Source organism: Equus przewalskii, chromosome 32 (genome assembly GCF_037783145.1).
Source record: "Equus przewalskii isolate Varuska chromosome 32, EquPr2, whole genome shotgun sequence".
In the NCBI taxonomy this organism is placed as follows: domain Eukaryota; kingdom Metazoa; phylum Chordata; class Mammalia; order Perissodactyla; family Equidae; genus Equus; species Equus przewalskii.
In genome coordinates, this window is record NC_091862.1 from 128,914 (window position 1) to 146,818 (window position 17,905).

Sequence of the window (17,905 nt, forward strand, 5' to 3'; positions counted from 1 at the left end):
GACTGACATCTTTCATTGTGGATTGTTCAGGTGGGATTGCTGTTCACATTCCATTTTCTGGGACCTTTTTTTCTTTTCCACAGTATACTCGTCATGGTCATTCTCAGCTATCTCCCTTAGATATGCTTATCAGTCCGTTCTCCTTCATTCCAAGTGATTAATTTTGTATTTCTTTAATCACTGTATGTTCTCTAGGCCGAGGTGTGAGTGCTTTCGTGATTCTTGGTTGTTGTCTTCGAATTTGCACCGGTCACTTGTAGGACTCTTTGCTATCCTAGCCTAGGTCAAATTAAGCACTGAGAGCCCGTGGTCCTCTGGGTTGGTTTGACATCCTGAGATCAGAAACTCCAAATTCAATGTGGTCCTGGCAACCCCCTTCACGGACATAATGTTTACTAGACAAATTAGACAAATCTGATGCATTCCTCTCTCCAGGAAAGATACTTTTCCGTCTCTTTTCTGGATTTGGGAAGTTTCGAACTTGACCCCTGATCCTTGAACGTTCCCCTAGATTCCATCTAGATACGGGCTTACTTTATTTCTATAGGCTGTGCCATTTGTTTGACCTACATCCTCTGCCCTGGCATGTTTATTTTTCTTGAAACAGAATTGTAATGTTCTAATTTTCAGCCAACTTCCTTACATATGGTGTCACAAAGATAATCAATAATCCTTCTCCAGCAAGAGGTAGGGGGAGAGAATTTCATTGGAGCCAAACTGAGCACCCTAGCCTGGGAGGGCAGCCTTCACAAAGGAACGAAGCCCTCTGGAAAAGGGTGATTTTCAGCACACTTATAGAGCCCTTCCAAACAAAGAGACACACCCCAAGCATGACAGGGCTCCATTCCTTCAAGGCTTCCAAGACATCTCTTGGGACACATTAGCATGTACCCAGTGGGCCCCCGTGACGCCAGAGCTATGGAAAGTGAGACTGATCTTCAAAGAATGCTAGGGGCCTCGGAAAGGAGGCATCGATTCTTCTCTTCAGTGTCCTCCAGACTTCATTCTTGACTTTGGATTATGCTTAAGGCAGAAGGACAACGTAGGTCTGCTAAGACCCAAGTCCGGCCTCTTGTTTCCAATCAAGTTTCAGGCTTGAATCAGCATGGCCTCCCCATAGACTTGAATAGATGACAATGTTCTCCTCGCAGTGCTTGTCCCTCTGTTTTGGCTTCTCGCCAAGGATTCCTTTCTTATCTCTTGAATCAGAGTCTGTTTTTTTGTTAAATACCAGATTTTTTTTAAAAATATTTTATTTTTCCTTTTGCTCCCCAAGCGCCCCAGTACATAGTTGTATATTCTTCATTGTGGGTCCTAGTTGTGGCATGTGGGACGCTGCCTCAGCGTGGTTTGATGAGCAGTGCCATGTCCGCGCCCAGGATTCGAACCAATGAAACACTGGGCTGCCTGCTGCGGAGCGCGCGAACTTAACCACTCGGCCATGGGGCCAGCCCCCAGAGTCTGTTTTATCTCTTCCAGTTTATGTGCCCGCTTTCTGTTTGTCAAAGCTGTTCTGGGTATCTCTCCCTTTAACAGCCTAGCCTAGGCCATTCCCCAGCCTGTAACCATGCGGCATGGTGAACATGGGGGACATGTTCACCGTGGTGTCATAAACAACCTCAAAATTCTAAGTTGTCCGGACAACCTCCATGCACACAGAGTTTCAGAGCCATCTCAGACCAGTCTGACTCCTCACCCTTTCCAGGTAGGATAGTTTTCCTTTTTCTCAATTTCTTGTCGGTTTCTTACTTTATCCTCAAACATTGAAAGGCCTGCTACATTCTCTTTGGACACTGCTTTCTTTCCTGTAAGATGATCCTGGGTTGTATCTCTTCTATCTTGTGTAAATGGCCAAGTGGGTGGACCTTCCCCAGAGAAAGTCCTCGACTCCCGCCCAAGTTTAAGTTGTCAAGGCAATCTTCTGATGTGCAACGATCGTGTCATCTCCTAGCACTCTGCCGATTCCACCGTGGCAGGTCACAGGTTTTCCTTCCTTCTTCCTTTGGGGAAGTGTACCAGATGCGTTCATAGATTGTAATGTTCTCATGGTTCTTTTTCTGGTGCGTGCTGGTAACCTATCCTCCCAATTGCTACTTATTTATGATCCCTGTCCGCACCGTACCATGAAATCTATATTTCCCAACACAGCTAATGTGATCTGCACCCGTGATTTGAAACAGTGAGGCCCGGGCCACAAAAGCGGAACGTGGGCACTTACCAGCTCCAGCACAGGCCCGGACCTGAATTGTACTCTTGCACCAACCTTTTGCATGAACTTGGCAAGACGTGGGCCTGTTTGGATTAATGTTGAAGGTGATTAGTAGTAACATCATGGACGGTAACATTTTCCGTTGGTTCATAGGTTTAGCACGGATCATGTTCTCTTGGTAGTATCCCTCTTCACCTATTTGGAATGGTCTACCTTTCTGTAGCATCAGTAAGCATTTGGAGGTTATTTTCCATCCTTGGAAGTTCACCTTCTGTAATCTCTTTCAGCCCCCAAAGCTTTATGCCGTCATTCTGGACCCCTTTTTGGATTTTTGATTTTAGGTGAATTTATTGCCATAACCCTGCATTAGAACATCCTATATCTTTCAGATTTACATCCTCATTGCTTTAGACTTCTGTGTAGGTTACATCATCTTCACCAGTGTAAGGCTAATCACAGGCCCTCACCACACACTTGTGCCTCATCATCTCTTTCACCCTCCTTCACCGCCCCGCTCTGCCTCTGAGAACCCCCAATCCAATGTCCTGTGCCACCTGTTGGTTAGTTCTTGCTTTTTCTTCTCCTTGTAAGTGAGATCCTACGGTATTTGACTTTCTTCCTGGGGCTTGTTCACTTCCCATAAAACCCTCACAGCCATTCTGGTGGTCACAATTGGCTGGATTGCATCCTTTGTTCCGGCTGAGTGGTATGATATTGTGTGGCTATAGCCCATCTTCCTTCTGCATTCGTCCCTTGCTGGGCACCAGGGCGGCTTCCAAGTCTTGGATAGCGGGAGTAAGGCTGTGGTGAACTCATCTATGCACATGTCTTTATTCGGTACTGTTTCCGAGTTCTTCGGATAAACACGCCACAGAGGAATAGCTGGATCATATGGGACATGGATTCTCACATTTCTGAGGCAGTTCCACACCGCTGGGCGTAGTGCCTGCAGTGGTTTACACTCCCACCAGCAGTGCAGGAGGCTTCCCTTCTCTCCACCTCCTCTGTGACACTTGTTGTTTCCTGTCTGCTTCCTTCTAGCCATTCTGACCCCAGTTAGTTGCTATGTCCTTGCAGTTTGGATTTGCGTTGGCCTGAGACTTAATGATGGTGAACAACTTTTCATGCACCTGTTGGCCCTCTTTAGATATTCTTGGGAGAAATCTCTGTTTCCATCTTTTGCCCAGGTTTTCATTGGCTTGTTTTTTTTGTTGTGGAGACGTGTGAGTCGATTGTATCTTTATGTTTTTGACCCCTTGTCCGATGTGCGGTTTGCAAACATCCTCTCCCAGTTGTTGTGCTGTCTTTGCATTGAGTCGATGGTTTCCTTGGCTGGGCAGAAGCATCTGCATTTGATGTGGTCCCGTTTGTTTCTTGTTTGCTTTGTTGCCCTTGCGCAGTCAGACATGCTTCTTCACAATAGGCGGCTCAGACAGATGGCAAGGAGCAGTCTGCCTAGGTCTTCTCCTCCACGTTTCCCGGTTTCAATTCTGCCCTTCAGGGCTTTAATCCATTTGAGGTGGTGTGTGTGCCAGGTGTAACATCATGGTGTACTCTCGTTGTGTTCCATGTGGCTGTGCAGGCTTCCCAGCACCGTTTCTTGTAGAGACTCTCCTTTCTCTACTGTCTCCTCTTGGCTCCCTGGTCGAAAATGGGCTGTCCATGTACGTTTGAGTTGGGCTCTGGGCTCTCGATTCTGCTGCATGGGTCTGTGTGCCTGTTTTGCGGCTCAGACTGTGCCGTTTCGGTACCTAGCGCTTCGTCCTATATGTTGAAATCATAAATTGTGACACGTCTCGCTGTGTTCGTTTTCCTGAGGATTCCTTTGCCTCTTCAGGGTCTCTTGTTGCTGGCTAGAAATTTTAGGATTCTCTCTTCTATCTCTGTGGCACATATTGCTGCAACTTGGACTGGGATTGCATTCAATCCAGAGATTCCTTTCTCCGGTATGGACGTTTCAAGTGTGTTAATTCTTCCAACCCTGGATCCCGGAATCTCCTTGTTTTTCCTTGTGTCTTCTTGAATTTCTTTCCCCAAAGGTTTGCTAGTTTTCGAATTAACATAGCTTTCACCTGTTTTGCTAGGGTTCTTCATAGAGATCTTATTCTTCTCAGCGGCAGGCTGTTTTCTTATTTTTTTGAGCTTCAGTTTTCCTATTCTTTGCAACTGTTAATTGGTTTTGTTTTGGCAGAAGTGCATTGCTGTTCTCACCTCTGCTGGCAATGCTCCTGTATTTGCTGTGGAAGTCTGGCCCTGTCTAACGTCCCTTCCCATCTGCCTCTACACTACCTCGGACGCCTGCCCCAGAATGACTGACGCATTAGGGAGCAGGCTCACCCCCAGTATTCCACCCGGCCCACCCCGGACCTCCGACCCAGAAGGTGCCGAACTCACCCCTGCACCACCGGCCGGCCCCTTTCATGTTCCATTGGCAACCTGCAGTTGAGTGCAATGGGACCTGTATATGTTACTTGAGCCCAACTCTGGCACTGTGTAGATGAGGCCAGGTTGTTTTTCGGGTCCACTGTGATGTCAGAGGATTGGTCATAATTGTGTCTCTGCTGTCCCGGCAAGCTTCATGGACACACGGTTTCAGAGCCCACTTGGAGCACTCTCATGACTCGTCCTTCCCAGTTAGCCCAGGTTGGACCTTCGCTGTCATTTGTTGGCTTGTGAATTTCTCTGACTTTCTAACGTTCAAGCAGAGTCTGTCTAAAGACTGACATCTTTCATTGTGGATTATTCAGGTGTGATTACTGTTCGCCTTCCATTTTCTGGGACCTTTTTTTCTTTTCCATAGTATACTCGTCATGGTCTTTCTCAGCTATCTCCCTTAGATATGCTTATCAGTCCGTTCTCCTTCAGTCTGAGTGATTAATTTTTTATTTCTTTAATCACTGTATGTTCTCTAGGCCGAGGTGTGAGTGCTTTCGTGATTCTTGGTTGTTGTCTTTGAATTTGCACCGGGCGCTTGTAGGACTCTTTTTCTATCCTAGCCTAGGTCAAACTAAGCACGGAGAACACGTGGTCATCTGGGTTGGTTTGACATCCTGAGATCAGAAACTGCAAATTCGCGGGGTCTTGGCAACCCCCTTCACAGACATAATGTTTCCGAGACAAATTAGACAAATCTGATGAATTTCTGTCTCAAGGAAAGATATTTTTCTGTCTGTTTTTTGGATTTGGGAAGTTTTGAACTTGACCCTTGATTCTTGAACGTTCCCCTAGTTTCCGTCTAGATACGGTCTTTCTTTATTTCTATAGGCTGTGCCATTTGTTTACCTTACATCCTCAGTCCTGGCCTGTTTATTTTTCTTGAAACACAATTGTAATGTTCTAATTTTCAGCCAACTTCCTTTCATATGGTGTCAAAACACATAAACAATAATCCTTCTCCGGCAAGAGGTATGGGGAGAGAATTTCATTGGAGCCAAACTGAGCACTGTAGCCTGGGAGGGCAGCCTTCACAAAGGAGCGAAGCCCTCTGGAAAAATGTGATTTTCAGCACACTTGTAGAGCCCTTCCAAACAAAGAGACATACCCCAAGCATGACAGGGCCCCCTTCCTTCAAGGCTTCCAAGACATCTCTTGGGACACATTAGCATGTACCACTTACATATGAATTTATTTGTAATCTAAAAATTCACCTTTACTAAATGTTATTAAAAGAATACATTAGTCAGTCAATGAATGCTCACACTACACAGGACCGTTATTTATGCCCCAGGGTTGTCAGAAAACATCAAGCTGGAATAAGCTTAGGAGTCTCGGATGGAGCCTAATGGAAAGACTAGGGGCCATAACTAGCTGTAAGTGATGTAGTTCTATGTGACTTCTCCCCTCACTCACACTCCCTGCCCCTCACTCTTTTCTTCCACCCTATATCCATTTCTAGGCAACTATTGAGAGGGTTGATGTAGACACTTCTAGGCTATTCTAGTGCTCTCTTCAACCCCTGAGAAGAGCCTATGAATACAGTTACAGTATATCTTAAGTATTCCAAAACATTCTTTCAAATAGTTCTTTCTTTCCTGTGTACCAAAATCACCGACTTTCGTATAACATTTTGATTTTACTAAATATCTCCTAAACTACCTGCTTCATCTAATATAGGAAAAAACAACATATATAGAGTTCGGTACTATCCATGGCTTCAGCATCAACTGTGGTTCTTGGAACATATCTCCCATGGATAAAGAAGGACTACTGTTTATAATGTCCTTTTTTTTTTTTGGAGGGAGATTGCCCCTGAGCTAACATCCATGCCAAGCTTAGTCTTTTTGCTTGAAGAAGATTGTCCCTGAGCTAACATCCATACCCATCCTCCTCTATTTTGTATATGGGATGCAGCCACAGCATGATTTGAAGAGTCATACACAGGTCCACACCCAGGACCTGAACCTGTGAACCCTGAGCCACTGAAGTGGATTTCACAAACTTAACCACTTCACCACCAGGCTGGCTCCAGTATAATGTCCCAGTTTTAGTTGTAGTTCATAAAAGGAGCCAGAAAATTTCTATTCCATCTACCTGGAATAGGAAGTTAGTTTCTGCCATTCTTACATGTCCCTAGACAGTATTGATCTATCTCATTGGTATCTTCACTCTTATGTCATGCACATGAGTGAGAAAAGAAATTTCTGTATTTTTCTATATACTTATTAAGTTGGTATAATTCTTCTATGTTTTCTCTTATGCTGTCTATCAGAGAGAAAATGTACGGTTGACATTAAGGTGTCGACGATTTTAAAGGCTCCTTGGAAACCTGGCCTGCACCTCGCTTACAGGGGTCCCAGCCCTGCAGGTGAGGAAGGAAGATCACTCTCTGGCAGGCCCAGGAAACTCAGGTTACTTTGGGGAGCTCACGAAGAGATGAATTCACGCAACTCTATATGTATTACAGGCAAGGTCTGATGGTGAGTCCTTGCTTGACATCCTAGCTGTGAGAGGCTTTTAAAGGTTCAATCTAACATTTTTTATAAAAAGTCCCAGCAACACAAACTCAAAAAAGAGCCTATATGGTCATCGCTATACTTGCTGCACTTACGTAAATAATCAAACCAACTTTAATGATATCAGAATTATTTTGCAAGCAGATTAGTCCTAACTTGATTTCTATCTTTGATAGAAGTGACAGTGATTGCAGAAAAAAAAGAAAAATTGTTTCAACAAAAAAACTATATCATACCCTTGTTGGTATTAAATTCTGGACCTATTTACTGTCTTTGACGTATGTCATCTGCCTATAAATTGGACTGTATCCCGAATTCTTCTAGTTCCGTCTAATATCTGGCAACAGTTCTCAAACCAATATTTCCACATTTTCTCCCATCCCTCTGACTTGGAGCCACTAAAAGTTCAAACTGGTCTTTTCCCAAAACCTTGCAAGCTGAACCTGAACAACTTGGTACAAACTTCAAAGGAATCACCACAACAGCTCATATTTGGCCAATTTTTATGCCTATTGCTCTGTGGGTCACACAAAAAGTTAACTAGACTTACAGTAATCATTTTTCAATATAACTAGTTATTATGTTGTACATCTGAAATGAATATGTTATATGTCAATTATATCTCAATAAAAATCTTACCAAAACATGCCATGACATACTAGATATTCAAACTGCAAACCAGGAAAATCTGTCAGATTGCCACTGCCTGTTCCTGCTCCACCTGAAGATGCTTCAATCCTCACATTTAGAAATCTTCTTGACTGACTACTCTCTGGACTCAAAAACTGAGTTTACAGTTTGTTTCAATTATTAAACTTTGTTTTTCTTTTGTTTCCATAGAAATATTCTTCACTACATGCCTAATTGTTCTCACCATATAGAGATCTAACTTAGGTGGGTACCTACTCTCACCTATACCACTGCCTCCTGAAATGAGACACAATTATTTATCTAGACTGAACAATTCTCAGGACTGAAAGTGATTCAGTGGTTTATGGGACAATCTACCAACTCAGTTTCTGGACTATGAAACTTCTTAGAGGTGTTTCATATGGGGAATTGAAAAGTTTCAAGGCATACTACCCCCAGGATAACTCCTTGGCATATTAAAAATGTCAAGCTGAAGCAATCTGAGAAAAGGCAGGTGTGGGAAGAAGTGGAATGTTTAAAACTTTCCCCTGAAGCAGATCATAAACAGTCTTGTGAAAGGTGCCTATACCCAGAAGACTAGGAGAAACAGAGAAGAACCTGAATGAACAGACCCTGTTAAGTTTCCTCCCAGTTTACTACACTTAGTTCATACTCTTCATTCTTATATCTTTCCAGGACTTCTCATTCTTCATCAAACTTCTCATAAAAACACTCAGGCTTGATGATATTTTTGGGTCTTAATTTCCTTATGAAGGCTTCCATGTTACATAAAACTTATATTCGTACATGTGTAAGATTTTCTCTTGTTAATCTGTCTTTGGCTACAGGGCTGCTAGCCAAGAACTAAAAAGAGTAGAAGAAAAATGTATTTTTCCTCCTCTACACAAATTTTAACCTTGAACTATCTACTCTGTGTTTACAATGGAAAGAATTGACTTTCCTAATTGAGTGACTAAAATTGATATCACTAACAGTAAAACCACCCATCATGATGTGCTTCCTGATGTTGCAATATGTAAAACATATCACCTTTGAAGGGCTCTTTTCAAAAATGGTCGACAAGAATCTAATCAAACCTCAGCTCACTCTTCCAGTTTTCAGAAAAACAGAGGATAGAAGAGTGTATTTAATAATACTATATGAAAAACCATTGGACAAATCCAGAGTGTGGAATATTCTACAAGAAACTGTGTTGGACTGTTCAAAATTCAACATTTTATGGGAGAGTGGCCAAGTGAGAGCTCTAGATAAAAAGGGACTAAAGATGCATTATATATTCACAATTACATTATAAACTACAGGGTATCTGGAAATAACTCTCATCAGAAAAATATTTGGGGGGTTAAATATTTTTAAAGTTATTTAAGAATACAAAGAAAATGTGAGACTACTTATATTATATACATTGTACAGGGATAAGAAGACTCAATAATGTGTCAGTTCTCCCCAAATTATCATTCAGTTTTTATGTGAAATCTTAAAATAGTGTAATAAAAATTTAAATTTTTGTTTTAAATTTATGTTAGCTGAAGAGTTATGAAAATTAAAATAAAAAAAGAGAATCAGGAAGTAGAGTATAGGCCTTCCAAATATCAAGATTTCTATAACATTGTTGCCATTAAAAGAGTGTGGTTGTCTGGTGATAGTGGTGGGGTTCAGGGCAGTCTGCCCCAGAATGGGCCACTTTGGCATGTGGAATGTTTCAAGCCAAACAAGATCAAGCCCCAACAAACTCAAGGAGAGCTTCTTACCTCCTCTCTAACTGCCTAAAAGATTTTAGATAGAGGGCCTCTAGCAGGAAGAGAGTTATCATCAGAGATAACTTTTTGCATCACAAAGACTTATGTACATGGTATGGCAAACATTTGTTTACCAAAGTTTGCTCTTCCCATCTTCCTGTGAGTTGTCTTTCTATTCCTTTGAAATCCTAGACCCCCTACCCGTTCTCTTTAGCTCAGAGTGGCATATAAGCCTCAATCACCTGACTGTTAGGGAACCCCATACTTCTGGGGTAGCCATATGAACAAACTTAATTTTATTTTTTATCTTGTTAATCTGTCTTATGTCAATTTAATTATTATACCAGGTAAAGAACCAAGAAGGGAAGAAAAATTTGTCTACCCTACAATAGGAAATGAATCACAGAAAGAGAAAGCAATCAATTCGTAAGTATGAACTAGAATATAACAGAGGAGTCATTACACATCAGTGGAAAAGGAAGAACTAGAGAAGAAAATGATGTGGACAGAATTAGAATTAAACCCTTTAAAAGTCCACATTACACTGTACACAAAAATAAATTCAAATGAATTGAAAATCTAAATTTGATCATCAGAACCTCAAAATATTTCAAAGAAAATAGACTATTTCTCTGATATGGTCAGGAAAGAATTACTTAAGCAAACCCAAAAAGCAAAAGCCCTAGAGGAAATCATTTGCAAATATGATTGCAGAAAAGTTTAAAATTTTTTACAAGACAAGTACACAACAAACAACGTTGCAAAAAAGGAAGGATAATCTCAGAGAATATGTTCACAAAATGTATAACAAATAATCACTTACTAGAATGTATAATACACGCTATAAAGTAATTTAATAGGCAAACAATTTAATTAAAAATAAAGTATATAAGTGCAAAATTTATAAAAGACACTTAAAGGCAAATAAACATTGACATGCTGGTCAAATTCACTAAAAATCTAGAAAAATCACATTAAAATTAGACTGAATACCCTTTTACAGTCATCAGATAAAACTTTCAAGTACTGATAATACCAAGTGTTGGAACAACATGGAGAGATGAGAATGACCCAGAATTTAAATTCATTCAAATGTTTTGAAAGACAACTGGCACTATTCAGAGAAGTTGAAGATAGTCACGCTCTATACTTAACGTCTCTAGGTATATTTCGCTGAGAGTTTACTATCACTATCTTCAGAGAGAAGTGGCCTAGTCTTGTCTTTGTAAAATAGATTGTGATCCTGAAAAATTGCAGGCAAATTAAATATTCATTGAAAAGAAAAGATTAGTAAATGGTGGTGTCATCATATAATGCCTTACTCTGTATATTAATTATATAACATACATAAATTCAGGTTAAAAACAAAAGCATATATCAATGTTGATAATAGTTGAAAATGTAAAAAAAAAATGTCACTTACCTGGAATAATTTAGGAAGGTAAAATTATTGATTCATAGTGATTGAGGTTGTAAAAAGGCTATGATGAAAAACTAGTAGAGTAGTGATGATATAAACATCCCCCTGCTCAGTAGGCTGGTATGGTACAGCTGTAGAGCATCCTGTCAGCCTTCATTTTCTCACACCACCCTGCAGCTTGTATCAGAGTAGTCATTTTGCTGACATCTGACAGAAAATTGATGCACATCATTCCTCCTTCTCCAGAGAATCCATTGCCTACAGTCCTGGAATAAGTCATTACCAATTAAATGAAGTTACACTTGAAAGAAAACTATTTTCCATTCCTGATACAGATCATTTTCATGAATACAAACATCAAGAATAAATTACAGTAAAAAAATTGTTAGCAATTGTACCAGAAACTGGGTACTGTCATCATTGTTCAATGCAGAGGGGGATTCTATACATGTCCCCAAATTGCCCTCCATAATGTTTACCAAAAATTACTCCACAGTAGGTTGTTTTAAATTTTTCCAATATCAATGCACAGTTTTGTAATATAAAGATTTATATATTTTCATTGTTGAAAATTCAACTCTATTTTAAGAATAGGATATTGCAGAGCTATGGCACTGAAAAACTTATGAAATGGCTGTGATATACATAGTTTTTGATACTTTTGGCCAATTTCTGAACGTAATACTTTATTAATTTATGCATTAAATTCAAACTTTCTTCTCTTGATTGCCATACTTTTTTAGGATTCTTATTTTTTATGGTTCTTTAACCTGAACCATTCACTCATGACCGAAAAGTTAAGTACTAACTCGTTTTTCTAAAGAATATTATTCTCCCTGATGAAAACACTATCTCTTCTTTAAATCCTCTTCTTCTTAAAGACCCTTTCAAACTTCTTCCAACTGGGAAGTGTTCAGTCTCTATTCTGATTACTGATTTTCATCATCTTTCCACTTCTTATGAAATGTCTAGTTTTATTAAGCGTCGATGGTGATACTGTACAAGATATTTTCAGACCATTTGACACGAGCAAACTTGAACTAAGCAGGTTAGAAAGACACCACAAAGGAGAACTAGAAATTCTTTCATTTGTATTCTATCCCTTGAATTGCTTTGTATAGTGGCTTAATTCTTAGTGGTTTTCTAATGAATGCTAGAGATAGTGATGTACTTTGAAGATAAAATTCAATTCTCTAGTAGAATTTGTAAGCTTGCAAGTGATTGGACTTGAAGAATATTTTAGAGTTCAGAAAACATTTTTATAGATGGACCATGGCATGTGTTTTCACTCTTCTGTTAGTTCTGTCCTAGCTCAATCAGCCAAAAGCCACTAGGGACACAGCTGTAGTCAAGCAAAGTCATGTTTGTGGAATCACTGCTATCACAAAGGCTACAAATGACAGGGATCATCAGTTGTCTCACTAGACAAAACGAAAGGGAGAGTTACTATAGATTTGGGGGAAGAGTGGAGGTTAGGTAAAATTTAAAGAAGGAGAATTTTTATAAATTCTATGCAAAGCAAGGCTCCACGTAAAGGTCAACATCATATCTGGACTATAGACTGGATGCAAAGGTTCTTTTTCTTGGAACTACAAATTTAAGATAGATGAGGAATTTTGTGCCTACAGACTTCTTATCTGAAGCTCTGAATCTGGCTTGGAAAGTGAGATCATATGCTTGTGTCAAAGTAAAGTGGGTGCTCCTGGAAAGATGGTGTACTTCATTCTTACCCATATAATTTGAAAAGCAAAGTCTTTAAAATCTAAGATTTTAAATAAGAAATTATCTCAGTCAGTAAGAAAACACTAATCACTCAAAGAAGGAAGTCTTTATGATGCTTTAAAAATGCAACTTGTCCTTGGGTGAAATTATTCCCTGTTAAATTTTCAGCTGGCTTTTTCTTTGCCTATTATCTTGATCCGATAAACAGTCAGGAAGAATTGTTATTTTCTTATTCTGAGATAATTTAGAATTTTCAACTACAACATGCTTTATATTACTTATTTTTTACGTAAAGTCATTTGTCTAATTGTATTCTGCTTGATTCGTTTTAAGAAGTTTTTTTTACAAATTCTTTTAACTTATTGAATACTTGCGTCTGCTAATAACTCTCAGCAAGACAAAATACCTAGATTAACATATTTAAAACCCAAAGAAATATCCCTTTACTGTTCTATCCAATAACTTTACAATTTATTTTTTTAAAACAAATGATGGAAAAAATCTGTAACTACCCATTTAGAAAGATCTAACAAAAGACCAGGTCTTCTTGAGCCTTAAGTACTCAAGAGAGAAAATTAACATCACCTTCCCCCAGAAGATTCATGCGCACATAAATAATTACTTAGTAGCAAAAGGTTTTTAGTATGGAGCTCATTATGAGGAAGAGTGAGGTAGAGAAAGTGCAAAACACCAAAAGGCAGGTTGACTGTAACTAGGTCAGGACAGGATCAGAGTGAAAGGATAAAAGGAAAGAGAAAAATACTGAGAACTAGTTTCAAAGACTTTGGAAGTTTGAGCTAATCAAAGAGCAAAGAATGTTAAGAGAAAGAAGTGTACCACAAAATAATAAGACAACCAAACAAAAAAGAAGAAAGGGAGATAGAATGACTGCAGTTAAAATATAATATTTTAAAATGTAGAAAATCATGGACTAAAAAACTGGGAAAAAGTAAAAACAAAGTTTATGAAGTTTATATTTATGGCAGAAAGAATTGCAACAGGGTAAGTGAAGCGGGTCATCCTGTGCTCATTATGTTATATCCAGTGCTTCATCAGTGAATGCGTAAATTTGTTATCACAAATTTCTGCTATATAATAGACCCATTATAGCACTCAATCAATACCTCAAATCTCTTTTGCTTCAGAAGCAATATAAATGAGGTTGTTTTTGCTAAAATATTGCATGCTTATGAAAAATAGTTTTCTGTGTATTCAAAATCACTTTCCAAGTGTAAGAAATTACAATTACTTAATTAAACTCAATAAGTAAATTGTTTTAAAAAAACTTAATCTCTTTCTTATAAAACAGGTCAACCTGTTTAATTTGAAAACTCAAAAGGCCATTTATTTAAAACCAGTAAATCAAATTATTTCTCTTAATTTTTTTAACTCTTGTTAAGTCATATTCATAAATTCCCATGAAACCCATCTTAAAATTAATACCAAAAATACCCAGATATAGAGCAATATATACAGGTTTTAAAATGTGGGGCACAGCCATCACATACTTCAAGCAAATATTAATTAACTGTATCTGACAAATTCAGCATAATTGAAAATAAACTCTAAAAATGCTATTACATAATATAGTAATGGACATTCTATTTATTCACTAATTTTCAGTTGTCACAAATTGATTTTTAATTTTTGAAAATGGAAAATGATAGCTATTCATATTATTTATACAATTTAAGACAGAGTCATTTTACACTAATAGATTTTAGAAATAAATTTGGCCAGTGATTTTTACTTCAAAATAAATTAAAATATCCTCTTTGAACCTACCAATCAGATATGGTAGAGATTTAGTTTAAAATATCTCTGAAAGCAGCAGGTCCAAAGTGCTGTGGCTCTGGAGTTGGATCTCTAGAATTGATACTCACAGCTCCACTTTGGAAAGTTTCTCTAGGGTTTTTTGTTGTTGTTGCATTTTGGTTTTCTCTTCTGTAGAACCAGTAGGATAACAATAAAATCAAAGTAATAGTATTTACAAAGATCATGTGCCAAGTAAGCCTTCACTATATGTTGACTACTGTTAGCTGTCATTATGAGTTTATATTTACATGGTGGCTCTTTAGCTATGTTTTTAAAGAACAACTGGATAGTACTAAAGACGTGAGCAATGGCCATAAGCAGTTTGAAAGAGAAAATGGATGTTACATATATTGGTTGGCCATGAGTGATACAGGTGTTGGTACATGTTAGCTTTAAGAAATTTGTGAAGACTGTTTTTTAGCATTTATTGTTAATGAGCCTCTTTTCTATGTATTCCTTATTTTTCTGTCTCACTCCTCAATGTCTAATTTATGTTTTTCTTTACTGGTTAGTTAATTAATAATTTAGATCCTTTAATACCTAACCCAAAAGCAAATCTTGGGATAATCTTGTCATCTCCCTGATCTTCAGATTCTTTATGTACAAAATTAGAAGGATACTAGATCCTTGCTCCTCAGAGTAACGTCCCCACCAGGGATGCCTCCTGGAAGGTTGTGTGAAATGCAAAATCACAGGCCCCACTCCAGACAACTGATTTGGAATCTATATTCTGACATCACCCATAAGTTATTCAAGTACCCATTAGAGCTTGGGATCACTGCTCTAGATGACCTTGAAGGCCCCTTCTGCCATAAATGAGGTATACCCACCGTACAGACCCATTTACTTTGTAGACCTATTTGTAGTATAAATATGCTTGTTGACACTGGATACATGTAATAAATCTTCTGAGATTTATAGAGGAGATGGCATCTGGTGTTGGAGACTGTAAGAGTGTGATGCATGAGGTTGGAGAGAGAGGAAATCTCTTCATAAAAGAATGTGAAAAGTGAAGGCACCAGAGTCCACTTTGTCTTTGTTCAAAAATCTGTCTCTCAAATATAGGTCCTATGCACCTGCATATTTAACAGTGAAAGCTTCCCAATTATGTTCTAATTTACAGGCTCTGTCCTGAAAACAAGCATTCAGAAATAAACTACAGGAATTCCTTTTTTAAAAAAATTACTAGCTTCAAAATTATTTTCTGCTTTTAGCCTGTTCATAGTGCACTCACCTCCAAATGAGCATCTGGATGACATAGATGCAGGGAGCTGTTGCCTTAAGTACAATGTTCAATATGGAAATCGTTTTTGTTGTGAAGAATGTAGCACATTAATAAATTTAAATATAAAATGATCAAAATCAGAGAACACAAAAATAATTTTGAAATTTTTTTTTGCTTTTTATAGCTTACTTCTGAACGTTATGTTTTAGGTCCAAGCTTGTAAATTAGATCAGTTCCAAAGTTATAACTGCCAAATGTGAAAGTGACTAGAATCTACATTTCGGAAGCCTATTTCTAAACAAAGAAAAAAATACATGTTTTCATTTACCAATTTTATAAAAATAGTCTAGTTATAAAGGAGTGGATTGAGTCAACATGAAATGGTCAGCCCTTTGTGTGTTTGGATGTAATCTGTGGCTGAGCTGGGGCATGGCTAGAACAGTAGGATAAAGGTAGAAAGACTGAAATTGGATCTTGGATCTGCAGTGTAACTGTGGGTACAATCTTTGCATAACTACTAAAATTCTTTGCATGTAAGTCTCTTGAATTGTTAATAGATTAAAATAACATATCTCTCCATTTCATTAAATTAACTGACTTATTAACCACAGAGCTCCAACTACAGAGCAGGTACTCAACAAATGTTAGGCTGCAAGTCTGCATTCAGTTATTGAAGCACTCCCATGAGTCCATTTCTTTTTATTTTTCTAGGACTGTGTAATTGGGTCAAAGGTCTCAGTGTGTGGCCTCTGTTTCCTGATTTATCTCAGTATGTCAATGGGCACAAACAATGAAACTCTCCCCCACGATTTTCTCCTGCTGGGCTTTCCTGGGTCCCAGGCCCTTCAGCTCTTTCTCGTCATGTTTTTTCTGGTGATGTACATCCTCACGGTCAGTGGTAACATGACTATCTTGATGTTAGTGAGTACCTCCCACCAGTTACACACTCCCATGTACTTCTTTCTGAGCAACCTCTCTTTCCTGGAGATTTGGTATACGACAGCTGCAGTCCCCAAAGCCCTAGCCATCCTAGTTGGGGGATGCCAAATCATATCATTTACCAGCTGCCTTTTGCAAATGTACCTTGTTTTTTCATTGGGCTGCACAGAGTACTTTCTCCTGGCAGCCATGGCTTATGACCGCTATCTGGCCATCTGCTATCCTCTTCACTATGGAGTCATCATGAACAGCTTGCTCTCAGCACAGCTGGCCTTGGCCTCCTGGGTCTGTGGTTTCCTGGCCATTGCAGTGCCCACAGCCCTCATCAGCAACCTGACCTTCTGCGGCCCCCACACCATCAACCACTTCTTCTGTGATATTGCACCCTGGATTGCCCTGGCCTGCACCAGCACAAGGGGAGTGGAGCTAGTGGCCTTTGTGATTGCTTTTGTGGTCATCCTGAGTTCATGCCTCATCACCCTGGTCTCCTACATCTACATCATCAGCACTATCCTCAGGATCCCTTCAGCCAGTGGCAGGAGCAAAGCCTTCTCCACGTGCTCCTCACATCTCGCTGTAGTGCTCATCTGGTACGGGTCCACCATATTCCTTCACGTTCGCACTTCTATCAAAGAGGCCTTGGATCTGACCAAAGCTGTGCATGTTCTGAACACTGTGGTGACTCCAGTTCTGAACCCTTTCATCTACACTCTCCGAAACAAGGAAGTAAGAGAAACTCTGCTGAAGAAATGGAAGGGGAAATGAACCGCTTCCTACAAAGCGGATCTCTGCAAATTGTCCCCTTATCTGTACAGAGATTCCAAGTAAGACTATGAAGGAAAAGGGCAAATCTTCCTTGATACAGAAAGAAAAAAAAAACTAAAAGAATCCAACAAAAAAGCTGAACACATTTGCTTTGGCTTCTCATATATGATAGGAATGGGAGTTCTTGATATAAGCAAACAAGATTCTTTTTTAAGAAAAAAATTTGTACACTGGGTTAGGTTTGTCCTTGACATTCATTTATATAAGGAGGTGCACACAGATGATGAGAAAGGTGTTTTACTGAATAAGCTAAATTCTTGTCCCTTTTAAAGATTGTTTTGATACTGTAAGTGAAAATTTTGAGAAATATATTTTTGAAATATGGGGTAAGAGAAATAGAAAAAAGTTAAGTGAATAAAAGGATAACTAAATTCAAAGTTTGCAATTATTTCAACACACTATTTATTA

General features: G+C 39.0%; 1 protein-coding gene and 1 long non-coding RNA gene across 2 annotated transcripts; both read left to right on the forward strand.

Moving 5' to 3' along the window:
* Window positions 1-1,639: 1,639 nt before the first annotated feature.
* LOC139080843 (uncharacterized) lies at window positions 1,640-4,690 on the forward strand. The gene is made up of 2 exons (XR_011535669.1): window positions 1,640-1,705; window positions 4,401-4,690. It is a non-coding gene; the product is annotated as an uncharacterized lncRNA (long non-coding RNA).
* An 11,815-nt stretch (window positions 4,691-16,505) lies between these two features.
* Window positions 16,506-17,603, forward strand: LOC103543060 (olfactory receptor 6F1). The gene has a single exon (XM_008509982.2). It carries the CDS (start codon window positions 16,511-16,513, stop codon window positions 17,435-17,437), a length of 927 nt encoding a protein of 308 aa, XP_008508204.1. The 5' UTR covers window positions 16,506-16,510; the 3' UTR covers window positions 17,438-17,603.
* Window positions 17,604-17,905: the final 302 nt, after the last annotated feature.